The following is a 14930-nucleotide window of genomic DNA, read 5'->3' on the forward strand; positions in this document are numbered from 1 at the left end:
ACCAGAGCCCAGATGGCCTTACAGTCCCTGTCAGGTCTGGCAGGCATGCAGCTATGGGACCACAGGTCCAAGGGGGCAGATGCTGTTGCAGGTGGCAGCAGGTCACAGCGAGGCAGCAGCCCCTACTGCCTGAGTGCTGCAGTGGTTAGAGGGTGCAGGGGGCACTCTAGGTTAGGGTAGCTTCAGCAGTCCAGCTGGCACAAGGGGATAGTCCACAGATACCAACTGGCTGGGTCTCAGAAGCTCATGAGGGCAAGCAGCCCTGACCTGCTCACCAGGGCAGGTTTTTATACTGCTGGGGCCAGCACAGGTGCTGGCCTGCACCTCTAGCTCCCCCTGGCCAAAGATCCAGGAGTAGCTTTGCAGGGTCAGTTTGCCCCAAGTGGCACTATTTGTCCCACACCGAAGTGCATGTTCAGGCATGTGTGCTGAGGCACAAATTTCTGGCACAAAATTTGTGCCACTGCTACTTGAGCTGCTGCAAGTGCACATGTCTGCATGTGTGGACACACCCTCTGGGCATGTCCAGACGAGCACAGTTGTGCGGTATGTGGTGCTGCAGACATGTTTGCAGCACCACATACCACACAGTCTGGTGTTCTCTGCAGTGCAAGGATGTACTGCCTGAGTGTGTGCTGTGATGGGTTTTTTCCCCGTGGGTTTTTTTGACCCCTGGATATCCAGGGGTCAAAAAAGACTGCGGAACACCCCCCCCCCGAGCAATGCACGCTTGGACAGTGTGCGCTGATGAAAAGTGGAGCCAGGACACCTGGAGCCACACTGCTGTCAGCCAGGCTCCGCGCAGCAGAATTGCCATGACTGCTGCCCTGGGAGGCCCCCAGGACCCCAGATAAGGCTGCTGGGGCCAGCCTTCCCTACCCTGCCCCGGGGTAACATGCCACATGCCAAAGCACATGTGGCACAGGCATTCCCTGGGAACCAGTAGTAATGGTGCAAGGTGCACTGCTGCTACTTGTCTCTGGGGAACCAAACGTACAGACACATCTGGATGTGCTCTCTTTGTGCAGTGCTTCAATGTCAGGATAAGGTAAATCCGTGAGAAACTTCTCTGTTGCATCTCCTCTTGTGACGGTAATTTTTTCCCACTTTTTCTCCCATATCCTGCGAGTTGTTGTGTGTGATTATTTTGTTTAGGATCTTTGATGACTTGATTCATCTGCGGTTCCTGCTCGCCTCTCATTCTTTCTGTCCTGTGCTTGTCATCCTGGACATAGTGGGGATTACAGAAACGTGGTGGGACGAAACGCATGATTGGGCGGTCAATGTCAAGGTCTATAGGCTGTACAGGAGGGACAGGATAGGAAAGAGAGGTGGGGGCATGGCGCTCTATATTAAGGAGGAATACACATCCTCGTTAATTAGCAAAGAGTCAGTGGAGGGGCACTCTGAAGTGCTTTGGGTTAGAGTACAAGGCAGTCGAGGGGAAAGGGACTTAACGGTGGGAGTCTACTACAGACCTCCCAACCAGGGAGTAGAGCTTGACCAGGAATTCTTGGGTCAGCTCACAGAGGTAGTGAAGGCTAAGGATGTGGTAGTCATGGGGGACCTGAACTTCCCGGACATCTGTTGGGAAGAGCAGTCAGCCAGGTCTGAACGCTCATGTAGGTTCTTGGCCAGAGTGCAGGACCTCCATCTAACCCAGGAGGTGCACAGCCTCACCAGGGGGGACGCCTTGTTGGACCTAGTGCTGGCCACGGGTGATGACCTGGTGAGGGGGCTGCGGGTGCTCGACCACCTGGGCGACAGCGATCATCGCCTGCTGGAATTCACCATCCAGCGCAAGGTGGCAAAGGCATGCAGTAAGGCAGCGGCCCTAGATTTTAGGAGGGCAAACTTCAACGAGCTAAGGAGGATAGTTGGAGAAGCACTGAGGTCCCAGAGGGGAGGGGAGCCAGGTGTCCAAGGAGAGTGGTCGCTCCTTAAGGAGACAATCCTCCAAGCCCAAAGGAAGGTAATCCCAACGAGGATCAAAGGGAGCAGGAGAGCACACAAGCCTCCGTGGCTCACCAAAAGCATCTGGGAATGTCTCCTTGCTAAAAAGGAGGCTTACACCCAATGGAAGGAAGGGGTCATCACCAGGGAGGGCTATTCTGTAGTTGCTCAGGGATGTAGGGGGTAGTTAGGAAGGCCAAGGCAGAGATGGAACTGGGACTAGCTTCCCAGAGTAAGGACAATAAGAAGTCCTTTTTTAAATACGTAGGGGGTAAAAAGGAGGTCCCAGGCAATGTGGGACCCTTGCAGGACACTATGGGAAACTTGGTCGTCACACCAGACAGCAAAGCTAACATATTTAACGATTTCTTTGCCTCTGTCTTCCTAAATAGGGACCAGAACAGCCACCTCCCTGCTGGGCCCCCCTCGGGCCCCGGGGGAGGCACACCTGTGCCATGGGTTAGCGAGGATTTAGTTAGGGAGCTTCTGGAGGGGTTGGACATATTCAAGTCAGCCAGCCCGGATGATCTCCACCCTAGAGTTCTAAAGGAACTGGCGCAGGTCATTGCAAGTCCCTGGCACAACTTTATGAGCACTCATGGTGCTCTGGTGAGGTACCGGAGGACTGGAAGAGGGCCAACGTGGTCCCCATCTTCAAAAAAGGCAGGAAGGAGGACCCGGGAAACTATAGGCCGGTTAGTCTCACCTCGATCCTAGGCAAGCTGTTCGAGAAAATTATGCTGGCACACATCCAGGAGGGGCCAGCAGGGGACTGCATGCTTAGGGGCAACCAACACGGGTTCATCAGTGGCAGGTCCTGTCAGACCAACCTGGTGGCCTTTTATGATCAGATCACCAGATTGTTAGATGCAGGGGTAGCAGTGGATATAATCTTCCTGGACTTCTGGAAGGCTTTTGACACTGTCTCTCACCCTGTTCTCATTAAGAAACTGGGGGGCTGTGACGTAGACACCCACACAGTCAAATGGGTCGCCAGCTGGCAGGAGGGCCACACCCAGAGGGTGGTGGTGGATGGGTCCTTCTCAACGTGGAAGGACGTGGGCAGTGGGGTTCCGCAGGGCTCGGTCCTCGGGCCCGCACTGTTCAACAGCTTCATCAGTGATTTGGATGAGGGGGTAAAAAGCACCCTGTTCAAATTTGCTGATGACACTAAGATGTGGGGGGACATGGGCACATTGGAAGGATGCAACAGGCTACAATCAGACCTAGACAGGTTACAAGGGTGGGCGGACAAGAATAGGATGGGCTTCAACACAGACAAGTGCAAGGTGATGCACCTCGGGAAGAACAACCGGCACCATACCTACAGGTTGGGGAACTCCCCTCTTGTTAGCACGGAGGCGGAAAGGGATCTGGGGGTCATCATTGACTCCAAGATGAACATGGACTGGCAGTGTGGGGAGGCAGTCAGGAAGGCCAACTGCACCTTGGCATGCATCCACAGATGCATCTCGAGCAGGTCCAAGGAGGTGATCCTCCTCTCTGTGCGGCACTGGTCAGGCCGCAGCTGGAGTATTGCGTCCAGTTCTGGGTGCCACACTTCAAGAGGGATGTGGACAGCATGGAGAGGGTCCAGAGGAGGGCCACTCGTATGATCAGGGGACAGCAGGGCAGGCCCTATGAGGACAGGCTGCGGGACCTGAACCTGTTCAGCCTCCAAAAGAGAAGGCTGAGGGGGGATCTAGTGGCCCGTTATAAACTAGTCAGGGGGGACCAGCAGGCATTGGGGAAGTCACTGTTTCCCCGAGCACTGCCAGGAGTGACCAGGAATAACGGTCACAAGCTGGCAGAGGGTAGGTTTAGGTTAAATATCAGGAGGCGCTACTTCATGGTCAGGGTGGCTAGGGTCTGGAACCAGCTTCCAAGAGAAGTGGTGCAGGCTCCTACCCTGGGGGTGTTTAAGAGGAGGTTAGATGAACATCTTGCTGGGGTCATTTGACCCCAGTATTCTTTCCTGCCATGGCAGGGGGTCAGACTAGATGATCTGCTCAGGTCCCTTCCGACCCTAGAAACTATGAAACTGTGAAACTATACACAGTTGAAATCACCTACACAAGGTGGTTCACCAGTCATGCTGATGTCCAGTTTTTCCAGGAATCTGCACCTCTCCTCTCAATCCACTGGTACATAGACATTTGTGATCTCAAATATTTTCTCACTCATTCTGGTCATTACTTCCAGCATTTTCCTGCCCACCACTTCTTTTCTTCTCTTGATCTTGATACGTGGGTTCTTAATTAGCACTGCTACACCTGTTGCTCTGTTAATGTTTGAGCCAGACCAGCTAGATGGCTCCCATTTCCACCGTCTTATATCCTATGTAATTTTTTGCTGCTGGTATTTCACATTCTTGTATACAGATAATATCTGCCTTTATCTTGGCTAGATATGTTTCAGTCATATTCCATTTGTGCTTATTTAGTACAGCCTGTATGTTTAGAGAAGCTATAGTTAACATTTTGGTTTAAAATGTTGTTTTACCTTCATTTATCTGATGTTAGCTTATTTCTTTACAGGCTTTCCTCTGTCTTCTCCTCTTTCTATGATCCCTCTTCTCCCATTATCATATCTGTTGCTTTCCCAAACTCTTCTACTTCTGACTCTTCTAGCAACTTGTCCACCCAATCCTCCTCACTGGTGAAAATCTCTTCTGGATGGTCAGGGCTTTGTAGTGGGGAGAAACCCAAGGAGGAGAGACTACTGGCAAAGGAGCTTAGCTGGGGCTCTGCTTCTTTCCCCTCTACCCTTTACCTCAGTCATTTGGTTTCTCCTCCTTTCTCCTTCTTTCTCTTTTTTCTAACTTTTTGCCATTCCATCTCATTTTTCTCCTTCTGTGACCCTCCTTCTTCCTCTGAGCTGCTCTCTTCCCTTAGTTCCTTTTTCAGTGATGCAGTGCTCCCTTTCTCTGCATTCTGTTGCTTTTCTTTCTCTTTGGCTTTTAGCTCTCTGTGGGGAGGTAGGGAGGTCCTTGATGAGAGGAGAGAAATGGGTCCTGATGTTTATGGATAGAACTTAAGGCTGGAGTCTCGTCTTCCTCTTTCCCTTTTGACTGTCTCTAGCAATCATTATCCTCCTCTTCTGATTCTTCTACCTGCTCCTCAGGCTCTGCATCCTCTTTCACAGGTGCCTCTCATTCCTTTTCCTCCTGCTATTTGTTCTCCTCCTTTCTTTACTGCCTTGCTCTATTTGCAAAGGACTGGGGGGCAAGAGTAGAACACATACCTTTCGTCCCCACAGAGGCTGTGTCACTTTCCCCCTTTATATCTTTTGCCAGGTGGCCCTTCTTCCTACATATTGAGCATATGGTATAACGGCAGACCAAAGCTAAATGCCCCTCTTCACTGCATTTCCTGCACAGCTTTGGCTGGCTGTGGTAAAACACAAACCACCTGTTCACCCCTAGGGTGAATCCTGGTGGGATTAGAATACACATTTTCTGCATTCATTCATTCTTCCCTTTCTCCTGTTTCAGATCTATAGGTGAAATTAGTGCAAATAAATAAACTTATTTATATTAATAATAAGCTTATTGCTCCCAGGTGCTGTGTCTGCATGTGTGCCTGGGATCACAGCACATTGAGCTAGGCTGGAGCAGCTGCAGCTGCAGCGGCAGCTGGCAGTCTGTCAGTCCAGGGCTTCTCTCTTAGTTCAATGCGCTGCAGAAGGGGTGCTTCAGCATGGGGCTAGATGGCAGGCAGCCCTTGCACTGAAACACCCTCATGCCACAGACAGCTGGGGCTGCATCTACACATGTGTTGCTGTGGAGCTTTTTACTCCACAGCAGGATAGTACTTGTATTTACACATATTATCCTACTGTGGAGTTTATTAGTCTGCTGTGGCCTAATAGTCCTACACATGCAGACATGCAGATGTGAGACCTTTACTGCATAGCTAATTAGTCAACTGTGAAGTAAATGTCTCGTGTAGATGCATTCACTACCTATAAAAGTGATCCCAGTATTGTTCACATTCACTTTTCTTCCCATGTAAAAAACTTCTTCTTTCGGATTAATTCCCAGAAATTCAGTGATATTGTTAGTGATAAATATAAAGGGAGTTCTTCTGCATACCAGATCGTGTCTTTTTACATCTAATTGCATCTTCATTTGTCTCTTTCTACTTTATTGCCTGATGTTTTGACACCATTTCTATCCCAGAAGAATTCCCTTTTTTCTACAGAATTCCAACTCACTTTTAAATCCATTTCAAAGTTTTAAGAACATGCTTTCAGTCCTCCTCCTTGGTTCTGTAAATGTTTGTAATAAACTGTCCCCATCCATATAAATTCATTCACTTCTGGGGTTTGTTTCAAAACTAAAACTAAGTCATGACTCATTGTGAAAGTCCATGCATGAATCTGAGTTAATATACTAAGAATTTGGGGGGAGGGTTATTTTCATTAGTCAGGTGGATTTGTGCTTTATCAAGTTCTTGTCTAAAAAAAGAGGTGGAATATATTTGACCTAGTTTCACTTTCAGATTTGGGTTCCTTAAACCTGCAAGTCAGAATGAAAGTCTTGAGGTAAAAAGTCAAGTTGACCAAAGCTAACAGAAAGCTTGCATTTTCCACTAACCCCCTCTTTGGTTTACATGGATCTGCCTAGATCACCTCTAATATAATAAATATCCTTTCCTTGTCCACTAGAGCTGAACTTGTCATTTGGAGAAAAAGAGATTTAATAAGGGAACTGTAAAGGTTGCTGTGAAGAAGAGGGAGAACAGCTGGTCTCCCTTACCATGAAATTATGGGTTTAAACTGCAGCAAAGCAGAAACGTCTTATGTGTAAGAACAGTAGGACAGTGGAACAAGTTGCTCAGGGAAGTTGTGGGGTCTTCTTCGCTATAGGTTTCAAGAAGAGACTGGATAAGTGTTTGTCTGGGGTGGCTTAGGAATAGCACATCCTGCAGTGCCTTGGACTAGATAGCCCATGAGATCCATTCATACTCTATGATTCTGTGAGTCTCAGACTTTTCCATGATGTGGAATAAAGAAATGATTTTGTAGTCATCTCCTACCCATTTACAATAAGTTAGGACCTTTTCCCCTTGTGAGATTGCAGCACATCTCTGACTTATTCTACAAAGGTGAGGCAAAAACTGCCTCTCTTGTCCCCATCTACCAGGTGTCCGCCTCTATTTCCCTTCATTCGTACCTGCCGTGCCTTGTTAAGAAAATTAAAGGGAGGTTATATGTTAAGAAGAGCAAAGAACAACCTGGTGGAAGCCTACCCTCTTTGCAGGGATCCTCCCACCCCTATACTCTGCTTCTTACTACTCCTGGCTGGGTAGCCAAATCTGTGGCCTTATCTTGGGGATGTTGTACTCCTTGGACAGTAACTGTCAGTCAGTTCCTTTTGATCCAGTTGCTGTTCATGTACTTGGAGATGTTCACTTTTGTATCCTCCTTTATAAGTTCCCACCCTGATGTCTCCTTTCAAGCCTTTCCTGATGTGACTCAATCAATTCTTCATCTAGTCAGGAATGCCGGTCACTAGCTACTTCATCTCACAATGTCATAAAGGATCAATTAATTATCAATGAATTTAACAGTCTCGCATGATTCACGGAAGATGCAGTCTCTCTTAATTCATGGAAGAATAATCAATTATCAATTACTTCCACAGTCTTGCTTGATTTATACAAAATCCATTAATTATCAAGGCATTCAACAGTCTCTTTTAATCCATAGAATAGCAATTAATCATTAATGAATTCCACAGGCTCCCTTGATTCACAGGAGATCAGTTAATTCTCCCTGGACCTATCAGTTTCTGTACCTTATACAAATTCAATTAATTGTCCCTTTGCCTCTAATAAGCATGTGAGGCTCCACAATTGTACGATCACCAGCACTTTATCAATAGTATGGGATCTCATGCTTAGCTCATTATCTCCATGGAAACCTCACTTTCCTTTCTGCTGGTGGGTTCCTCTTCACTCACTCAGTATCATTCATTAGTCCTATCCTGAGCCTTCCCGGATGACCAGACAAAACCACTGGGTCCCCATGCCACTCCTGGGAAATCCCAGCTCCGTATGTCCACACAGTGTGCACAGCGTTCTCAGCTCACTGTGCCATCCCCTCTCTCTGGGTGACCGTGGATGCTGACTTCTTTTTAGTCCACCGGGATTCTTTGTGAATCAGTGAGGGCCTGCTCCTTCTGCATGTGACCATGTGTGGCTGGGATTTGGCTCTTTTGCCCCAGACTGCACATAGATCTCTCCTCCGGCTGCGCTGGCGGCTGTTCAACCCCACTACATTCTTCAGAGTAAGTTTGTTCCCTGACCCTGCCCTGACAGCATTTCTCAGCTGGAACAGGGACTGGAGCCAGTTCCCTGTTATATTTACACAGAAAAATAACAACAGGCAAACATTTAATAGAATATAAATGTCATCTAGCATGTAAATAGGATGAGGGGATATATCAACAACCAACTGTCTGTGTACCACAGTCTGAAAACCTCTGCAAGTTAGTTATTTTACATGGAAAGGGTCTATTAGAAAAAAGGGTAAACCTTTCTGCCTCACAGTTCATTTAACAGAAGGGAACAGAGATGGTTTTTCTCAACCCCATTCTTTCTGATTATATGAACTAGCCTTTTTTATCTTCCTTATTCCATTTTTTGTCCCTTTCATTCAGACTCCTTTACCTGCCTGCCTGCCTACCCTCTTCATTGCCTCAGCACACACCAGCTTCTGTCTGTTAATTTATGCAGCCCTGTATGTCAGGACCAAGCCACTCTGCCTCTCATCACTGCACTTGGTGCCCCTTCTCAAAATGCAGTTCTTCAATTGCTAACCTACCATTTTGATGGATGTATGTACACATTTGATAATTACAAAAGAATTATGAAGTGCAATCCTAATCCTTCTTTTGGTTGTGCTGGTACAAAACAATTGTAACTGTATTTCAGTCAAATGAATTACATTGCCATAAAGCAAGTATGATCAATGTCACTGACTCTAAAAAGCCTAACTTTGCCAGATAAACCTAAAAAACTAAATGGCTTTGCTTCAGTACTTTTGTGACAAAGAAAAATGATTTCAACCCACAAACCTTTTCAGTATCATTATATCAAAATGGGTTATTTGACAATTTGGAACCTTTTTTTAAAAAAATGCTTCTGAAACAGGAAATTTGTCAACCCCTCCTGTCAAATATCTTTTTTGATGGTAAGTCTACAGAGTGGAATCCCAGAGAAATGAGAGCACTTTTGAAAAAAATACATACCCTCATTCGACTCTTCCCCTAACAATTGCCACTGTACCCTAGGGTAACTGAAAATGAGATTTGTTTTTTGCTGTCTTCTAGGTGAGCCTTTGTACTCCCAGTGAGAATACACCTACTGAAAGTTTAGCTAGACTGGTTAGTATGGTCTTCCAGTGGTTTCATTCCACAGCTTATATGATGGATGATGAAGTTGGTAGCCTGGTGGAGAAACTCAAACCCCAGTTTGTTACCAAATGGCTGAAGACGGTTTGTGATGTTCGATTTGATGTCATGGTCATGTGCCTGCTTCCTAAACCAATGGAGTTTGCCAGGGTAAGAATGCATGCTGTAATTTGTCTGAGGGTTCCTAGAAAAGCCCAGAATTTAACATCTTGCTATGTTAATTTAGACATTTTAAGGTCCAAACTCAATTCTCAGATTGAAGAAGACAGACTTCTGTCTACCACTGAGTGAATAGAATTTGGCCTATGGTTGCCCCTCTTTTAAATCCTTTTAGTTGTATTGTACCAGGAGAACATGAGAGGATTTATAAGGGCAATGCACAGCCAGAATCAACCACAACATTTGCACTGATAAACAAAGAGTAATTGTTGGCTGGTTGAATCCACTAGTAGCTAAAGCAAAAGTACCAGATATTCCCATAGCCATTAGTGAAGTAAGCTGTGATTAGTTAGAATCATTAGTCTCTGTATGTATTTGCTTAGAAATATGTATTGACTCTCATAACTCAGACCCATCGCTTAATAAAAGAGGGATTAAAAAAATTAAAAGGACAGGTTATTCAACATAAAAGGCCAAGTGTTAGATCCATGTCACAAAAGACTATCCCCAGTGATCAAATAGATCAGTCTTGTGATGAGCAAGGTACATGTTCTTATGAAAAAAAATGCAGTCCCCAGGGCTGACTTGGGAGTTGTACTGAACTTTTTTATTGATCATTTATCATGATTTCATGGCTTCAAAGTGCCATACAAACAACAAATAAAAATGATGAAAGTAACTAACAGACATTACTCATGGAAATACCCTCAGGTTGGTGGATACTGGGACAAATCCTGTAGTGCTGTGACACAACTGAAGGAAGGTCTGAATCGAATCCTCTGCTTGATTCCATACAATGTAATAAACCAGCCGGTGTGGGAATGTGTCATGCCAGAGTGGTTGGAAGCCATTAGGACAGAAGTGCCCGATAATCAACTGAAAGAGTTCAGGGAAGTACTAAGGTATGTAGCAATGTACAGGAGCTATTAGGATGGCAAGTGTGTAACTGACAAGGAGCTTGGCACTGGGAAATCAATTCACAAGGAATAAAAATGCCAGTCAGAACTGCTGTGTTCATGTGCAGTGTAAGAAACTGAACAAATGCAACTCCAGTGTTACTAGGGCTAGGCGTCACTCCAAAGACCTCCAGATTTTGAGACAGTTTCATTGTATGGTTCTTTTTATTTTTGGATCTGTATCCAAATCCACAAATAAGGCTGAATTGGCCTTTGATCTGAGTGGTCTGTGAGTCCAGCAGGCCCCAGTACTGCTCCTAGGAGCTGCCTGAGTGCTGAGTGGTTAGCATTATGTACATGAGCCACTGCACAACAACACAAGGACTGGTTCCAACTGGCCTGTGACAGCTCCTCTTAAAGTTATGGTTCCCCACAGCTGAGGTCCATTTCTAGTATATATAGGACATCAATAATGACTGAGGAGAAGTGGGGTAAGGAATATTTATATACAGTGGGGATAAAATTATTGATAACAAATACAAATATTATTGATAGCTTATCTTCCCAAGCTTTCTGCTTAGACTGACTGGACACCCTTTGGAATTTAATTCAGATTTTATGATGTATGACAGACCCAGCAATCTCAGGAGTGACCCCCAACATTCAGAAAGAGTTGTACCAGCAACCCAGTTGCAAGTGACACATTGCCTGTATGATGCAAAATAAGGGTGCAAATATCTCATTAGTAAGATATTAGTAATACTCAGTTTTGATTGATATGTTATTTATTGTTCATGTATTGTATGCTATGTGCTGCACATAATGGCAAGCCATTCATCATATGTTTCTGTTCTTCTGTTCTGCAGCAAAATGTTTGATATTGAACTTTGTCCTCTTCCTTTTTCCATGGAGGAGATGTTTGGTTTCATTAGTTGTCGGTTCACAGGATATCCATCTTCTGTGCAAGAGCAGGCTTTGCTCTGGCTGCATGTAAGTGTCCTTCATCAGTGGGTTGTGCTAAACCAGCTTGTGGTTTAGGCAAGGAAGAGCTATTTGAACCTTTTTCAAATCAACGTTTTTTAAAGTATCAAAGTGTCTTTTTTTCCCTTTGCTTACCCCTACTAGGAACAGGTAGGTAGCTCAGCACAAAAAGGGAGGCTATGTATTACTTTCTCATCTCTCTCATCTTCAGCTAAATGTCTAGCCTTTTGTGGAAGGCTAGACATTTGTGGAAGGCTTTTCCTCTGACTGTAGGTTGTGGACTAGCCAGTTGCCTCGTTTCTTCCCCAGCTCTAACTTGCCACAGAATGTGGTTCTAAGACTGCAAAGGGACTTTTAGCATTCCCATTTTGTGAAAAGTTGGATTGGATTTGGAGTCCTTCAGACCCACTTTCTGCTGTGGCCTTAATCCCCCTCTGTTCAGACCCACAAACCTGGCCACCTGCTGCCAGTGTGTATATTGAATCCAGAAAACTTCCTCTGCATATTGAGCAGCTACAGGACAGATTGTGCCTCCAAATTTCATCTGGGAGTGAAGCAGCTTCACTCAAGATCTCATGCAATTTACAACAGCACATCTGAAACAACACCTGCAATCATCACTTCTGCTCTGAAGAGAGCTATTTGTGGTGAATGTAAAGTGAACTATTTGCTGGGGAACTTTAGCAGGTTTTTTTGGTTTGCAAATTTTCTATCAACAAACAGTGATTTTTGCAAGTTCATTTGGTGTGAACAACTGTCGGATGAAATCATTTTGAGTAAGCCCATTTTTGTCTCTGACTTGTTCATGAAATGGTCACCATGAAAATTCCCTCTTGCGATGTGCTGCATGAGATTGGTCACCTACAAACAAGTGGAACCCTTGGGTTGTTCGTGAATTATCCAACTCTGTTGGATATTGAAGATCTATTGCAGAATAATGAAAATAACCTTTCATGGTAGGTCAACCCTGCAGGCTAGTCTGGAAATACTTAAGCTAGCTGAGTAACTTAGGTACTAGCAGGAAGGCAGCTGTAGCAACATGGAGCTCAACCCTGCTCCTTTTCCTCCAGGAATGTGGCTTGGTGCTCAAGTGGTATCCTGTACTAAGGCCAGTGCTTCCATGGTTAGACAGCTACTTGTATCTAATACACAAGAATTACTGTCCTCATGCAGCTACTCGTTTGAAGCAAGCTCTGCTACAGTCAGTAGTGTGGACAAATGGCTATGGGAACCAACTTGACTGGAGCCTTTGGAACAGCATTGGCCTACAGATAATAATGCCAACAACAACTAGTGAATATTTATTCATCCTAGTATTTCTGACACTTTGCTTCACATGTTTTTCCTGTGAAGAAAACCTTCCACGCATGAATGTTTGTGAGAAAAAAAGGACCTGAGATGCAATCAGAGAGATGTCTAGTTTATTCACAGGAATATTGGAAAGTGCTCTTTGTCGCAGTTCGCCAGGTCTTTTGGTTCTCTGAGTCAACAAGAAACAAGGCCATCCTAACTTTAAGCACATGGCTAGTACCAATGTTTTTGTTCAAGCTACCTATATGCATGAAATTAGGAATGTGCTTTTGTACCTTGATAAAGCTGATCTATGTGATGAATGTATTTCTAGAGATAGCAATTTTTATCAGCTCTGAAATGCTTTTTTTTATGTCTTTCATCAGGTGTTGTCTGAATTAGATATTGTGGTTCCTCTCCAGCTGCTAATCAGTATGTTTTCCGACGGAGTTAATTCAGTCAAAGAATTAGCAAATCAAAGGAAATCAAGAGTCAGTGAACTGGCAGGAAATCTTGCTGCTCGAAGGGTAATTTGCATTTATTTTCACCTTAGAACAGTGTTTCTTGTGTGTTACGGATGAAAATTGAAAAACTCTTTATTAGTTATGTCAGCAACTGTTGATTGGAGACAAAGTACATATTTTGAGTGATAAAAATGAGACAACTTCTTGAATTAATGACAGCCTATCACTTGATCAGCTTTAATTTGTAAATTAAGAATTGGTAAATATGATGCAGGCAGTGCCTGGTTGTGCAGTCTTTCTGAATGAATGGTTTTACTTGGTACAGTAACCTGTGTAATAGTTAAGCATTAGTATTTATCTTGTCTTGTTATCTTTTCCAAATTTTTATTCTCTGTATCTGCTGTTGACTGCCATCAACCAGCATTTTTTTATGAACACCTAGTCACCTAGGGTGAGCTTTCTCATTCTTGTTCCACGCAGCCCTTCCTGAAAGTACTGACAGAACAGAATTAATTTCCCTGTCCTTCATTCTGCTTTTTCATTTTTTGGTTTCACTTAACCCTCCACTTCCTCGGCTGCCATTTACCTCTGATAGAAGAGGCAGCAGCTTCTTTCAAACTCCTGAAATAGCCAGAATAACTTATTGTTAACAGCCAACTCTTGTCCCAGAGGCAAACTGTGTTAGAGACTTTCTGAGGAAGAATTCCTTGTGACAGAAGCATATTCAGTCATTGGAGCTAAATTAATCTACTCTCAATTTCTCTCTCCTCTGGTCTTTAAAGCATGATACTCATAATGCAGAGGAAATTACCAGATGACCATAGAACTTGACTAGGCTGTTTGTTATGCGCTGAACCAGTTTAAAACCTAACCTTTTTGTAACCTATTTAATCGGGCATTTGATTGAATACTTCTTTAACAGCTCTTCTATTTGAAAAGTTTTCATCTGTCTTGTTCTAGTTTCCACAATTAATTCATTTTTCCTAGGTAGAGAAACTGTGAACAGTAAGGAAATACATTTCTTGATACAAGTGCATGAATTCTGAAAATCGGTCCTCACTTCACTTTTGAAACACTGTTATTTTCTATACAGCAGAAACACAAGTATGTGTCATTATCAGGGATCCTCATTTTCTCTGTTTAAAAATTGCAGCGTCTCTTATTAAACCCCCCCAAATCTGTGATTAAAATATAACCCCACTATATATATAGGTATCAATTGAACACAATGTTTTTATTCATATATTTACAATTTTAAAGCAATTTGGAAGCCTACTAGTGCCTCAGTCACTATAATAAAATAAATTCTAAATACCGTTAATTTTGATGTTTAATTTTGGGTTTTTTATCACGGAAAACCTGAGCTCCCCCTGCCCCCTTTGCTCACCAGGATGCAGGTCTAGGCCCCTCACTCCCCACTCACAGCCCCCTTGGCCCTGCTGGTACCCCTAACTCCCCACCCATAGCTCTCTCACCCCTGCTGGTGCCCCTTACCCATGGCCTCCTGCCTTGCCTGAGGGAGCCCCCAGCTGCCAGGGCTATGGGGCAGGGATCTGGTTCCACAATCCCCTGCCTGCCACAGCAGTGCCTGAACCCCAGCTGTCGTCCACGGGAGGTGGCGGCTGCTGCAGTGGAGTGGAGCGTGGATCCAGGTTCTCCCTCCCCCATGGGTGGTACAGTTGAAGCGGAGCTCATTTTGGGGGGGGCTGGTGCAGGCTGCCCACTGTGGGCTCAGGTTCCCTGCCCCGCTGCCCTCCCTGCAGGGGCTCT

The 14930-nt window shown here is 44.9% G+C and overlaps 1 protein-coding gene across 4 annotated transcripts in view; it reads left to right on the forward strand.

Annotated features, from left to right (window-relative positions):
- UNC79 (unc-79 subunit of NALCN channel complex) overlaps positions 1 to 14930 on the forward strand; it is a 189973-nt gene that overhangs the window by 39901 nt on the left and 135142 nt on the right. For all 4 annotated transcript variants that reach the window (XM_090034994.1, XM_090034993.1, XM_090034995.1 and 1 more), the window contains 4 exons: positions 9290 to 9520; positions 10241 to 10431; positions 11292 to 11415; positions 13083 to 13223. In XM_090034994.1, the coding sequence (XP_089891120.1) occupies positions 9290 to 9520; positions 10241 to 10431; positions 11292 to 11415; positions 13083 to 13223 (687 nt within the window). The remainder of the gene's footprint in view (positions 1 to 9289; positions 9521 to 10240; positions 10432 to 11291; positions 11416 to 13082; positions 13224 to 14930) is intronic.

Source organism: Crocodylus siamensis, chromosome 2, assembly GCF_052110815.1.
Source record: "Crocodylus siamensis isolate JL-2025a chromosome 2, ASM5211081v1, whole genome shotgun sequence".
Taxonomy (NCBI): Eukaryota; Metazoa; Chordata; order Crocodylia; family Crocodylidae; genus Crocodylus; species Crocodylus siamensis.